General features: G+C 49.6%; 1 protein-coding gene across 1 annotated transcript in view; it reads left to right on the top strand.

The window, feature by feature from the left end:
- The window catches only part of NMNAT2 (nicotinamide nucleotide adenylyltransferase 2), an 86,267-nt gene that overhangs the window by 48,825 nt on the left and 23,938 nt on the right, over positions 1-13,504 (top strand). Inside the window, exons 2-4 of the mRNA XM_054037616.1 lie at positions 4,950-5,038; positions 6,057-6,124; positions 9,701-9,779. Of these exons, the coding sequence (XP_053893591.1) occupies positions 4,950-5,038; positions 6,057-6,124; positions 9,701-9,779 (236 nt within the window). The remainder of the gene's footprint in view (positions 1-4,949; positions 5,039-6,056; positions 6,125-9,700; positions 9,780-13,504) is intronic.

The raw sequence follows: 13,504 nt of genomic DNA, 5'->3' as shown, positions 1-13,504 counted from the left end.
ACACACACACACACACACACACTAGGGTTACCATATTTAACAAATAAAAAAAGAGGACCCTCCACGGGGCCCTGGCCCCGCACATTTCCCACCCCCAGCCCCACCCCAACTCCGCCCCTTCCCCACCCCAACCCCGCCCTAACTCCGCCCCCTCCTCCCTCCCACTCCCAGCCACGCGAAAAGGGCTGCCCAAGCACTACTGGCTTCACGGTTTGCCGGGCAGCCCCCAGACCCTGTGCCCCCGGCCGGCGCTTGCCCGGCAAACTGTGAAGTCAGTAGCGCTTGGGCTTCGGGCAGCCCCTATGCCTCCGAACCCTGCGCCCCCGGCCGGGCACTTCCCCTCCCGGGCTCCGGCAGCGCAGGGTCCGGAGGCATGGAGGCTGCCCAAAGCCCGTAGCTCTTAAACAGAGCCGAAGAGTCAGGGGAGGAGCAGAGCAGCCGCGGGAGGGGAAGTGCCCGGCCGACATTTTCCCGGACATGTTCGGCTTTTTGGCAATTCCCCCCGGACGGGGGTTTGATTGCCGAAAAGCCGGACATGTCCGGGAAAAAACGGACATATGGTAACCCTAACACACACACTCCCCAAAACCATTATACAGGAATAAAGAAATCTCATCTTGTGTGCAAACTCAGGCATGGGGTTACTCCGGTAGTAGCCTGCAGAGGTTTCACTTTATTCTTCTACAGCATTTTCTGACAAGTTTATGAACTGAGCCTCACAGCAGCCCTGTGAGGTTGTAAGTATTATTATACCCTTCCCCTCTGCCCCTCCCCGACAAGGAAACCAAGGCACAGAGAGATTAAGTGACTTATCTACAGCCCCATAACAAGTCCATGGAAGAGCTGGGAACAGAACCCAGATCTGACTCCCACTTCTACTGTTAACCAGAAGGCTAGTTTTCCTTGTACTGCAGAGGAAGAACACAGGACATGGTGCTACGTTACAGATTTTCACAAGCGGTTCCAATGTCCAGGTAGGGTCACCTTGAAAGCAAATATTTCTGTACAGCTAAATACACTGAAATACCCTGCCAACGAGAGAGATCTGATTAACAACCAGATAACATTCAGAATGTCAAAGAGCCTAGTAATAACACTCCACCCTTAATTTCTCTCTCTAAGGATCTTAGGCCTGGTCTACACAGGGCATTTCATTGGCACTGAGGTTTTGCACACTTAGGAACTTACATTGCCCCCCATTAATATTTCAGCACCTCACAGGCGGTATGTCTGCATTGCATTCAGAGGTGCGATTGGAGCCCGGGCAGCCTCACCCATGCTAGCTTTGATCTAGCTAGCATGGCTAAAAATAGCAGTGAAGATGTAGGAGTGCAGACCCCGGCGCAAATGGTAAAGCCCGCCTCAAACTCTGTGTCTATACCTGCATTGCTCTCCTGTGCTGAAGGCAGGGCTGGTGCATTTGCGCTGCTCTTTTTAGCTAGAGTAAGACTAGCATGCGCATGCCTGCCCCAGCTGCAGTCACACCTCCAGGTGCAGCATAGACAGACCTGCAATAGGGAAGAGCTTCGATCCATGGCTTACAGGAGGGGCTCTGAGGCACAGAGGGACTAAGTGACTCGCCCAAGGTCACACAGGAAGTCGGTGGCAGAGCAGGGACTTGAATGCAGGTTTACCACATCCTAGGCTAGTGCCCTAAGCCCTGGACCAGCCTTTCCTCCTGGGGATGGGCTATGAATATTGTATGGTCCTGACATTTACCAACAGTCTCCCCTGTTCCATTGTAGACCCCCCTTCTTCCACTGTCTACATGTAATGGGAAAGGGCCAGCATCAGTGGTGCTAAAAGTCCCTCTAACCCATGAGGGCTAAACAGCCTGTGCACTGAATTTCTCGGCTGTGTTGGTCCAGCTCAGTCCCTCTGGAGTTCTCTTAGCTAAGTTTCCCTTCACGTTCAGTTCTCTCGCTCTGCCAGTTCACAGCACAGTGGACACCAAACTCCACTTGGGGAATAAAAAAGTTAATTTCCTTGTTCCTGGAGAGGCTGGCAGGCAACTGCTCACAAAGATCTTGTTACACAACATACGCCAGCAGCTCTGGTACTCTTACAGCATAGGTCCTGCAGCGCTGAGGCTGACACGTAGTCTGGCACTTTACAGCCTGGAGGGCAGGGCACTGACCGGGACAGTCTGCTCTGATGCAGGCAGAGCAGAGATTTGAGGCTCCCACATATCAGGCAAGTGCACACACATGCAGCAAGTTCCATTGTAATCATAGGCATTCCAAGGGCGAGCAATGGGCTCTGAGGGCAGAATATGGCACTTAGTTAACAATTCCATGTGGATGCATGAGACAGAAACTCATCCCATCCATTCTCTAGAGCTGTGTTGGCTTTGGAGTGCTAAGCCCATCATACAAACACAGGGCTTCTACACACTGCAGGTTTTAGCCACTGCTATGCTTACCCCACTGCAGCTGCTCTCATGAACTGCATCATTGTAACTGTGACTTACGCGGCACCAAACCAGAGTTAGCTGCTTCAGTGCAAGTGAACCCCGGTCCTGCCATCAGGTCTGTGCAGGAGAACCCTTACCCCACCTGGAGCCATGTACAGGCATAGGGGCTCAGATATATGGATCCAAGAGCAGGATGGGGACCTAACTGGCCACTAAAGTGAGCACCCATAATTCTGGACACGAACAGAGAAAGATCTGTGTAATTTCTACATAGCCATTTCTCAGAGCAGAACCACATTTCAAGCATCAGTGCTGACCAGCTGGTGTCTTTGAAAATAAAACAGAAGGGAGAATAGACTATTTCTGTTACAGATATACGTCTATTTTTAAATCCAGATATTAAGCTTTGGCTCTTGGAACTAACGGGGGGTGGGGGAGAGATTCCTCCAGAGCTGCAGAAGAGTTCTATCAAAACCACACTAAAATGGAAATGCAAATTGGCAACAATGGTTTGCCCATGAGGTCATCTCCCTTAGCAATGTACATGGGGGAAGTAGAAGTAGGGCCGCGTGCTGTATTCCAGTACTGTAGATGGGGCATACATGATGCACAAGTGTTTATCTACTATGCAAACTATCTGTGCTCTATACTGCCTGCCCTAGTCATTCATGTGCTACTGTGTATGGAGTGTGATGACATCTTGAATGGAGCCTATGCATAGTTTTAATATCTTTCTATAGCTCCAAATGTGTTAACAGAATTGTTCTAAAACATAATTCCTGCTAACATCATTTAGACCAAGTATAACATAGTTAGTTATATCACAGTAGCACCTAGATGCCCCCAAATACCAGGGCCCCACTGTGCTAGACATGGTACAGACACATAGTAAGAGACAGTCTCTACCCTAAAGAGCTTACAGTGAGATTGACAAGACAAAAGATGGGAGGGGAAACTGAGGCACGGAGAGGTGAGGTGATTTGCCTCAGGTCACACAGCAGGCCAGTGGTAAAGCTAGAAATAGAGACAGGGCTTTGGAGCTATGCTCCGGCTCCGCTCCAACTCCAGGCAAAAACCTGCAGCTCCACTGCTCCAGAGCTGCTCTGCGCTCCAGCTCCGGGTTCTGCTCCAAAGCCCTGAATAGAGACTAGGTCTGCTGAGCCCCCAGCCAATGTCTTACCCTCTAGACCACACTGCCTTTCATATACATGGGAAACGTAGTTTGTAAAATTGCGTCCACTAGCCCGACAAGCTGCGTCACCAGGAGCTGTTTTTAAATTGCATTTTAAAACATTTTCACCAGCCCTATTAACATACCCGCACAGACAGTGCCAAAGAGAATAAATGCAAACAACAGGCACAACAGACATGTATGGGGCCCATTTTCAATCTGCCACGAAGATTTAGCTGTACTCCACCCAGCAATGTTGTTGCGAGGCAGGTCACTCCATTGCACGCATTGTCATTTTAATTACTGTGTTGTTAAATGAATTCAGCGATGGACTGACAGCCCTGAAGACTGAGGGGCTAGATTTAATCACAGACCAGGCCCTACAGCAGTGACCATGGCAATGCAACCGTTCCCCTCACCCTCTCACCAATGACCACTTCTAGGGGTCAGAGAGGAAGTCAGTCTCCAGACCCCATTCATTCCCTGGGCTCTTTGCCGAGATTGCCAACTGTGATGGTGGTTTCTGTGGTGTAGACACCTGTGTCCACTAAGAATGGGGCAGAGCCCACCAGCTCATTTCACATAGGTCACCAAACAGATGGTAATGGCTGTATTCACTATTAATCTGGATCCAATTAAAACCAATTACATCCTTTATCTGGGGTCTTCCTCAATGCCATGATGATCTCTGCCACACTGGCATGACAGAGCAAGCTAAAGGGGGCATTGGTAGCCTTACATTCTGAAAACACAACAATCTCCGCTCCCCCACCCCCTCACACACGCAGGGCTGGGTGATCAGCTGGGTTTGAAATCAACTCATGATGTTTAGCACTGCAGGTCACACCTCTGTTACTTGAGCTAAGGGATTATCTTCATTAGCTGATGGTAGTAGTACACAGTTATCCTGGAGTGTACCAGCCACTAGAAGGAGATTAATATGTTCTTTGCCATTGTATTACAAATGCACTTGGTTTTTGGGTATTTAAGTATTTAACATTACTGAAATATTCAGAGCCAGCATCTGTGCTGGTGTTAATGGGCACAGCTGGACTTCAATGGCATGTCACTCAATTACACCAGCAGAGAATTTAGCCCTGACTTTGCATTTAATATCCTCATCTTTATCCTAAAGGCAAAGGGACAGTTTCCAACGGGCCTCAGTCCAGCCACCACTTTTGCACAGTGAATTTTGCTTGCACAATTATGTTCAGGAGAAAATTCAGGGATTTGCACAAACTGCATGTGAAAATTGAGACCAGTTTTTCAAATCTGGCTCAAAACTCTAGCTAACTTTTGGCTTTACTGAGTGGAATTTACATAGTGATCCCCTCCCCCTCCTTTTTTGTTTGTTTCCTTCATTAGAAAGAGCCCGGGATTATCTGCACAAGACTGGAAGGTTCATTGTAATTGGTGGAATCGTCTCACCTGTACATGACTCCTATGGGAAGCAGGTTAGTTCATCAAGTCCTTGCTCTCTCCTGTGTGATATTGCCAAAGTAATCTGCAGGAAGCTTGGAGTGTGCATGAATGACAGGAAGAGTTAGGTCTGAGGGTTTCTAGTTCAATGAACACCCTGGGGAACCAGGTAATGCTGGTTCCAAAACTGAGTCTGGAGGAGAGTGAAATCTTACAGCTCAGCTGATGCCAGAGTGAAAGCTGTGGGGAAGCTGAGCAGAAGGCTGGGATAAGATTGTGTGGGTCAGATAGTACCCATTAATGGTTCTGATTAACCTGATGTAGGGCAGCAGCGTTACCAGCTCTTGTGATTTTACCTTAAGTCTAGATTTTTTTCTTAAAGCTGCGGCTCCCGGAGTCCTGTGATTACCCAAAAATCTCAGCTTTCATTTAACTTTCGCCCCCAAGTTTCTAGCCCTTGTGATTACAGAGGAAAGCTGGAAAATGTGATCCCTAAAGGCACAAACACCAGAAAGCAAATAATGTGGTTTTTTTTTTTAAATCTCATGTTTTTAAAGCCAATCTCATAAGTTTGGGGGCCTGGCTCATGATTTCGATTGGCAATACTGGGACAGGAGCTGTTAAAAGCATCTTTTGGAGAACGAAATCCAAAGATGGGGAAATTTCTATATTTGAGCTGCAGAAGTTTCCTCCTAACCAAAAAGACTCGAGAAAATGCTGTCCCTATCATTAGCCCCTAGGCCAGGCAGGATTCAGAGAGAAGCGAAGCTCTTCTGATGTCACATGGTTCTGCCCTCTGAATCCAGGCAAGACAGATACCTCTTCCCTGTGCTGATGAATAACCTTGGTGATGGCCCATCTGCGGGGGTGCTGTTGGGTTCACACTCAGTTTAGTGGATCTGTGTCCCTCTGGTGCATTCAGGAGAGCTTGGACTAGGTTTTGGTGGGGAAATCACAGAATTGAGTCAGGTCCAAGCTTGCGGGAGGACTGGACATTGGACAAAGCTTCACTGATTCTCCCTGCATCCTCTTTTAGTTACTATTCTCTTTCAGGGCCTGGTCTCCAGCCGACACCGTCTGACCATGTGCCAACTGGCTGTCCAGTCCTCTGACTGGATCAGGTGAGGTAACACCTTGGGTATTGCCAGCTGGGTTATACAGGGAGCCTTTGAAAGACACAACGCCCCTTTTATGGGGCAACGCCGGCCTGTAGGAATCCGGTTCAAGTCACATCCACCAGCTCAGGGGAAGGTCAGTTCAGACTGAGCTTGCAGAGGATTTTCAAGGGGCTCATCTCAGAGCCAGCAAGTGGTAGCTAGTGATGTGCATCAAACATCCCCACCAAGGGAGGAGGTGAAAGCAAAGCTCCAGTCAGCCCTTCCGGCTGCGGCTGATGATAGACACCCGTATCGGCTAAGCACGCAGTGTGTAATTAAAGCAAGCTTCCACTAATTACCTTAATTATGCACCAGAAAAGTTTGTGCCATTAAAATTTGCATGGAAAGAGCATGTTTTAATAATGGCTCATTGTTACTGTGAGTGCACATGCCTGTATAAGAAACTCAGCAGTCTTTGTAGGTCAGAGGAAGCACACATTCCTCACACAAGGGGCTGGTCCACACTTAGTCCGGACTTCGGACTAAGGTACGCAAATTCAGCTACGTTAATAACGTAGCTGAATTCGAAGTACCTTACTCCGGACTTACCGCGGTCCAGACGCGGCCGGAAGTCTCCCCCTGTCGACGCCGCGTACTCCTCTTGGCGAGCTGGAGTACCGGCGCCGACTGTGAGCACTTCCGGGATCGATCCGGGATCGATTTATCGCGTCTTAACCAGACGCGATAAATCGATCCCAGAACATCGATGGCGTGCCGCCGGACCAGCCGGTAAGTGAAGACTAGGCTGAAGGAGAGAAAGTGGGAGGAGGCTGTTGAAAAGAGAGGGAATGAGCAAACAGGCTGTGGAGGAGAGTAGGGAAGGGGAAGAACAAGGAGAGAGGGACAAGTACCAGGAGGAATTGCAAGGGAGAAAGATCAAGAAGGTTGAGAAAAGGAGTAACAAATAGGGCACACCCGGACCTGATCCAAATCCCATTGACTTCAGTGGGATTCTTTCCATTGGATGAGACCCAGATAGAGTTGACTAATATTATTGATGGCCACATGGAGAGACACCAAGTTGCATCAAATGATATGGAAGCTATCAAAAGGATTGGGTGGATGGTCATGACTGCGTGAGTGAGTGTCTGCCTGGCTTTGGTGAGCATGTGTGTCTGACACAGCTGGGAGCATCTGGCCATACGTGCAGAAGCGTGTCTGTATGCACAGGCTCTGAGTGCTATTGTTTATTATTACCACTAGTGTCAATCCCAGATACACAGACCCTAATGAAGAGCAGAGATGGTTTCTAACTTAGCTGAGGCATGTGTAGCACAGAGGTTACACAGACATTAGGCACTCAGCGTGTTTTTAATTAGTGAGATCATGTCTGTGAGTCCTCAGGTGGGGTGTGTGAGAGAAAAAATACATTCAGCTGCTAAGAATATGTTTAAGAAACATCCCAATTTAGCAGCTCATTAAGTTTTCAATTAAGCCAGGCTGTAGCGTTGGAGGTTTGTCTTTCACAACCTGGTGTATAGAGGACGGGTGGAAATTCCTGCACCCACATTCTGTGTGAGACAGGCATGAAATCTCATTGCCAGGAAAGGCTCTGGGAACAGCCAGGGTGCGATTAGCAATTCATGAAAGACTGGGGGCTCTCAGAAGATCTGAGAAAAGAAAAAAAAAAAGAAGAGTTTTCCTGCTCTGGGAAAAAGGCCCAGTGAAGGAGCAGTGGGGGAAGCTTTTCCTAGAAAAAAGACTGCCTTTCATATTGTCTTTGTGCAAAAAGACAAAGGCACCAGACTAATGAATTCCCCCCACGGCCTCAAGAAACAACTGCTGGATAAATTCCGTGTCTCCCAAGTGATTTTACAAACATCAGGCTATGGGGAAGGATGGTTCAGTGGTTATAGCACTAGCTGTGAGGATGAGAGAGACTATGGTTCAATTCCCTGTTCTGCCATAGACTTTCTGTGTGACCTTGGGCAAGTCCCTTAGCCTCCCATCTGTACAATGGGGATAAGAGCACTGTCCTGTCTCACAAGTGGGAGGCCAGCCAAGGAGGGAAAAAGCAAGAGGTAGGGATAATTTTTATGAATAATGTCACAGCTGCTGGACACTGCATCCCAAGGCACAGCTACATCCCCCTGGGGCTTCTCTTCACGGTCTCAGCTGCGCCAGCGCAAATCACTTGTTACCCCAGCCAGCACATCTAATGCGAGGGGCTCACACTGGTGTGGTGACAGCCCCAGCGCCAACAAGGCTTTCGCCACGTTCCCTGTTTCCACTCTTCCTCGTACTGCTCTGACCTTTCAGTAACGCAACAGAGAACTGCAGCCTATTTCACCAGAGGTCGGTGCAGTAAGCGATGTTACCTCACCTGCCTTGTCTTGCTAAAAGCCACCAATGGTGGTCAGTGGGGCGGCCCTTCCCTTTCTCTGTGATGGCTGCATCACGTAGCTGTTGCTCAGGCACGGGAGAGCGGGTCAGGCTGGTATGCTGCCGGTGCATCATGTCTGGTGACGCTCAGCTATCGGGACTGCACCTGCACACAGTTTAATTTCCTGAAATAAATGTTTAAACCCTTAAAAATTTCCCCCTTTGGCTTTAGCTGTGGCACTTCAGGGTGGGAAGGGTTAAAGATGCTTCCTCCCATATGGATAGAACCACAATAGGTCAAGGCCCAAGAGAGGGGGCAGGTAAGAGCCTCTCTACAGGATTTCACACCCCTCTGGGATGTAGGTTGCCAACAGGCTGGGCTAGTGCCCAGTATCCCCATGGAGGTGCGCTCCAGGCCAGTGCCCTGCCTGCAGTGCTGGTGTAGTTCCTTGACACCATGTCCCAACAGCCACTGAGCTCCATGCAACTTCCGTCAGCTCCTCCCAGATGCTGTTTGGGTGAGGGGGCAGAAAGAGGAAACACTTCATTGAGAGCAGCAGTGGCGTGGGCAGCCATGCGCACGTTATGCATGGTGCACACCATTGGCAGGGGCAGTTTGCCCCAGGCCCTCCCGCATTTGAGAGGTCCCCCAAACAGAGTCCTGCTCAGACACAACGTGCCAGGTTGCAACGCCACTCGTGGGAATTTGTCACAATGGATGCTGTGAGCCCTGCCTTGTCAGCCGTGCATACCATGGGAAAAATTTCCGTGAGCAGAAACCCTGGACAGCCATCGTGTTCATTCTTCCTTGGGAACCCAGTGTGCTTCTCGGTCCCATTGTCATGTTGGAGACCAAAGCTGCTGTCTCAATACATTTCCTTGCAGTGTCTGGCACCTGGGCAGAGGCCAGAGGAGAAGAGCTTTTAGACGGGCATGCCCAGGACTGGGGAGGGACAGGGAAATGGAGCAGGGATGGAGGAGTTTAACCAAAGGCAGGTAGGGAGAATACAATGAGAATGTGATGGCTGGAAAAGCTGCATTTGGCATTTTATTCCAGTCTCTAATCGCAGGCAGACATGAGGAGGTTAACATGGGTGGTTCCCAGCAGCATGGTTGTGTCTTTCTGGCCTCTCCACTGCAACTGAGCATGTTGGATGGTGAAGGACAAAGCAAGATTCACCTGCAAACCCTCTGTGTTATGTTCTCTCCTCCCCACAGGGTGGACCCCTGGGAGTGCTATCAGGACACCTGGCAGACTACCTGCAGCGTACTGGAACACCACCGAGATCTGATGAAGGTGAGTCACACCTGGGCAGGTGTGTCACAGAGGGGGGAAGGGGAAAGCTGTGGCTAGCGGGAGAAGTGGTGTAGGAAAGTGGTTAGACCAATGCATTTTTAATGCACAACCTGAGTATTCCTCTAATAGCTTTGATCTGTAGCACTTTCAGGGCTGAGTTCAGGCTCAGCGGTAGCCAATGCAGGGCATTTTCTCTTTCAGGTTGATTCAATTACACCAACTTGATATATATGTTCAATGGACTGATCCTTAGCTGTGGAAAAACACCATAGCTCCCCTGAAACCTGTGGAGCTGTGACGATTTACCCAAGCTGAGGTTCTGGCCCAACACAGGTAGAGGAGACAGAATATTATACAGGCACGTGTCCACCTCTCCCGGCTGGGGGGAAAAAAAAGGAGTCAGCCCTCTAAGATTGGGTGCGCACATCATCATCAGACAGCAAAGTGCCAATCACACATTGCAGCAAACAATCCAGCCCAGATCAATACACCCACACGGAGAGGCTAAAAATACCATCAGTAACAAGGAGCGAGGGAGACTTGCCAATTAAAACAAAACCCTGTTCCTCGCAAAAGAATTCCTCAAACAAGGGATTCCAAACAGCCGCCATTCCTGGAAACTGAATGGTTCTCCAGACCAGCAAATAGGAAAGGCTCCCAAGAATGCACCAAGGCCTAAACTCCAACAACCTCCAATCACAGATAGTCAGAGCACCTGCTATGCAGATCACGCAAGGGTATTGGGACTTGTCGATACATGGTGTGACAAACTCACTGTCCCGGAGCACCCCCTTTTGGCGAGTCCTGGCATTGCCCCCCCTTTTGCCTCCTCTCGACCTCAGGAATCACATGATCTGCTGTGTGACTCCACCTGCTGGCCAGGTCACAATAGTCCACCCATTACTGAGTATCAACATCCTGCACCAACAGCATCGCCATTACGACATCCCCCCTCCCCTCCCTGTTCGGGGGCAGGGGTCCCAGACTTCTCCCAGCAGAACTCAAAACCCCCCAGATAGAACCAAGCACCACTTCAGCCACTCCACTCATGCTGGTGTTGAGCCTCTCTGGGTTCTTCCCAACTTTCTGGGACAGCAAACCACCCAGCAGCCTCCACTGGACCTTGTCCTTTCGTTAGGGCTCATCATAGGAATCCACTCCATGCCTGCAGCTTTCCCATGTCCCTTCTGTCCCTGGCCATTTGCCACAGCTCCTGTCTCAGGAGAGACTCCCAGGCCTTCTCTCCCTCTGAGCCCCCTCCACACTGGATCTCTTCCTCACTGCTCTGAGTGCCTCGCTTTATGAAGGTGACTCTCCTCCCCAGCTGAGTCTGCCTATGAACTGTACCTAACGCACCCTCCAGGTGCCACCAAGTAGGCTAAATGAGCCCTCGGCCTCCCATTAACCCTTTCGCTGCCACTGTAGGGTGTACACACCCCATCACAGTGGAGTTATTCAGGAGTAGCTGTCACACTGTAAATTCACACCTTTCCTTAATCTGAATTAAGTTTCACTGTGTAGACGGGCCCTCACAGTAAGGGAGCTAGGCAAAAGGAGATTAGAAGAAAGTGGAATGAAAAGAACATTGTGCTGCACATGACCGAATTTAATCCACCTTTGGAAAAGGGCTAAGGACAAACTCCCAGCACTGTGTCTACTCCAGGGAAATGCTAAGCTTCTATACATGGGGGAAAAGAAAAAATACTTGTCAGGACGCACACAAGAATGAGGCTGCAGTGAGAGCAGTTGGGGAAGGCAAACTCACAGCTAAGCAATCATCATCCCTGCCACACAGTCAATCCAGGGGAAAAGAGGGCATTTGAAAAACAAGTGAATGAAGCCCTGCTTACTCACCTAACAAAATAACTCCACGGGACAAACCTGGCTCCATTGGCCCTAAGGAATGACTCACAGCAACAGGAAAATTCAAGGGCATCTTCCGTGCTGGGTAAACCCCAGAGAATACATGACACAGTAAGTGAAACCCCTCCACAGGCGTAGGCAGAAGTGAGAATGAAGATGACAAACCCTGAACAGAAATGGGACTTCCCACCACCTCTTCAGCTAATGACCTTAGATCATTACCCTACCCTACCCTCCAGCAACAGCAATGGGGAGGCTGGCATTAAAGCCACCCTGAGACCTGGATGAAAGGGACGAACCAGTCAGGGCTCAAGTGGGCAAAGAAGGGCAGCAGGAGGAACCAATGAAACAAACCGAGTTGAGAAGAAAAGCAGATGGCTTGGCCATGCCACTTGCCTGGCTCAGTGCCAGGCAGGAAGGATCTGCAGGCATCACAGCAGGGGCAAGTTTGGAGGAGGCAGTTAAAAGAAGAGAAGGTGGAAGCTTCAGGCGTTTGGCCAGGGAGTTTTCCCCAGGTGTGTGTGTTTGGGGGTGGAGGGTAGGTGGGAGAAAGCATGGAGGTGTTTTTGAGGGAGACGCCGATGGGCGAGTGACTGAGGCTGGCACCACTGGCAGAGCGATGTTGGAGTGTCCACAGCTCGGTAAGCTAGTAGATCTGATGGTTAGGGAGGGGGTAAATGGAGAAGGCTTTAAAGGCAAAGACAAGGCACTCATGGAAGAGGGGGAGCCATTAGAGGAATGCCAGCAGAGAAGTGATGTGGTGAAAGTGGAAGTCAAAATGACCATTCTGGGGGGTATTAACAGGATTGCCCTGTGTAAGACACAGGGGGTAACTGACCTGCTCTACTCAGCCCTGGGGAGACCCCAGCTGGAATGCTCTGTCCAGTTCTGGGCACCACACTTGAAGAAAGATGTGGACAAATGGAGAGAGCCCAGAGAAGAGCAACAAATGGTAAAAGGTTTAGCAAACCTGACCTATAAAGAAAACTTAAAAACACTGGGCATGTTCAGTCTTGGAAAAAGACCTGATGATAGACTTCATCTATGTTAAGGGCTCTTATAAAGAGGCTAGCAATCATTTGTTCTCCATGTCCATGGAAGGTAGGACAAGTAGTAATGGGCTTAATCTGCAACAAAATTAGATTAGATATTAGGAAAATCTTTCTAACTCTAAGGGTGGTTAAGCCATGGAATAGGCTTCCCAGGGAGGTTGTGGAATCCCTACCATTGGAGGTTTTTAAGAGGAGGTTGGACAAACACCTGTCAGGGATGGTCTAGGCTGAGGGTCCTGCCTCAGTACAGGGGCTTGGACTAGATGACTTCTCAAGGTCCCTTCCTGCCCTTCATTTCTATGATTCTGTGACCCTACTAGCAGCGTTTTGACTGGATTGAGGAAGGCAGCATGGCTGGCAACAAGGCCAGAGAGGGGCAGATTACAGTAGTCGAGACACAAGATGAGGAAAGCCTGAACTCGCGCCTCAGCAGTCTGGACAGGCAGGCTAGGCCGAATATTGTGTCTCACACAACACTGCTTCCCTCTGCTGTTCTGCCCCTCTGGATCCCTGCCCCATGGAGCGGAACTGAAGGGAGGAGAGCTGACGACTCAGTGCTATCGTTACCTTGAGAGAACATTCTGGGAACAAGCCAAGTTGTTCTGAATCATTTCAAATCCACCCTCCAGTCAGATGAAATTTTTATGATGGTTCAAATTCCTCTGAAGGGAGGTGAGCAGCGCGGATATGAGGGAAGGGATTATAGTGAGAGCTCAGGGTGGGTTGGATTCTCCACCCCCAACCACATTAACATTCCTTTAAAGTTCTTAGCTAGCAGGGCAGGAGCCACCCCAGGATTCCGCAGTTAAT

This window comes from Malaclemys terrapin, chromosome 8, assembly GCF_027887155.1.
Source record: "Malaclemys terrapin pileata isolate rMalTer1 chromosome 8, rMalTer1.hap1, whole genome shotgun sequence".
In the NCBI taxonomy this organism is placed as follows: Eukaryota; Metazoa; Chordata; order Testudines; family Emydidae; genus Malaclemys; species Malaclemys terrapin.
Note: the sequence above shows the minus strand (reverse complement) of the source record. Positions and strands in the feature narration are given on the sequence as shown.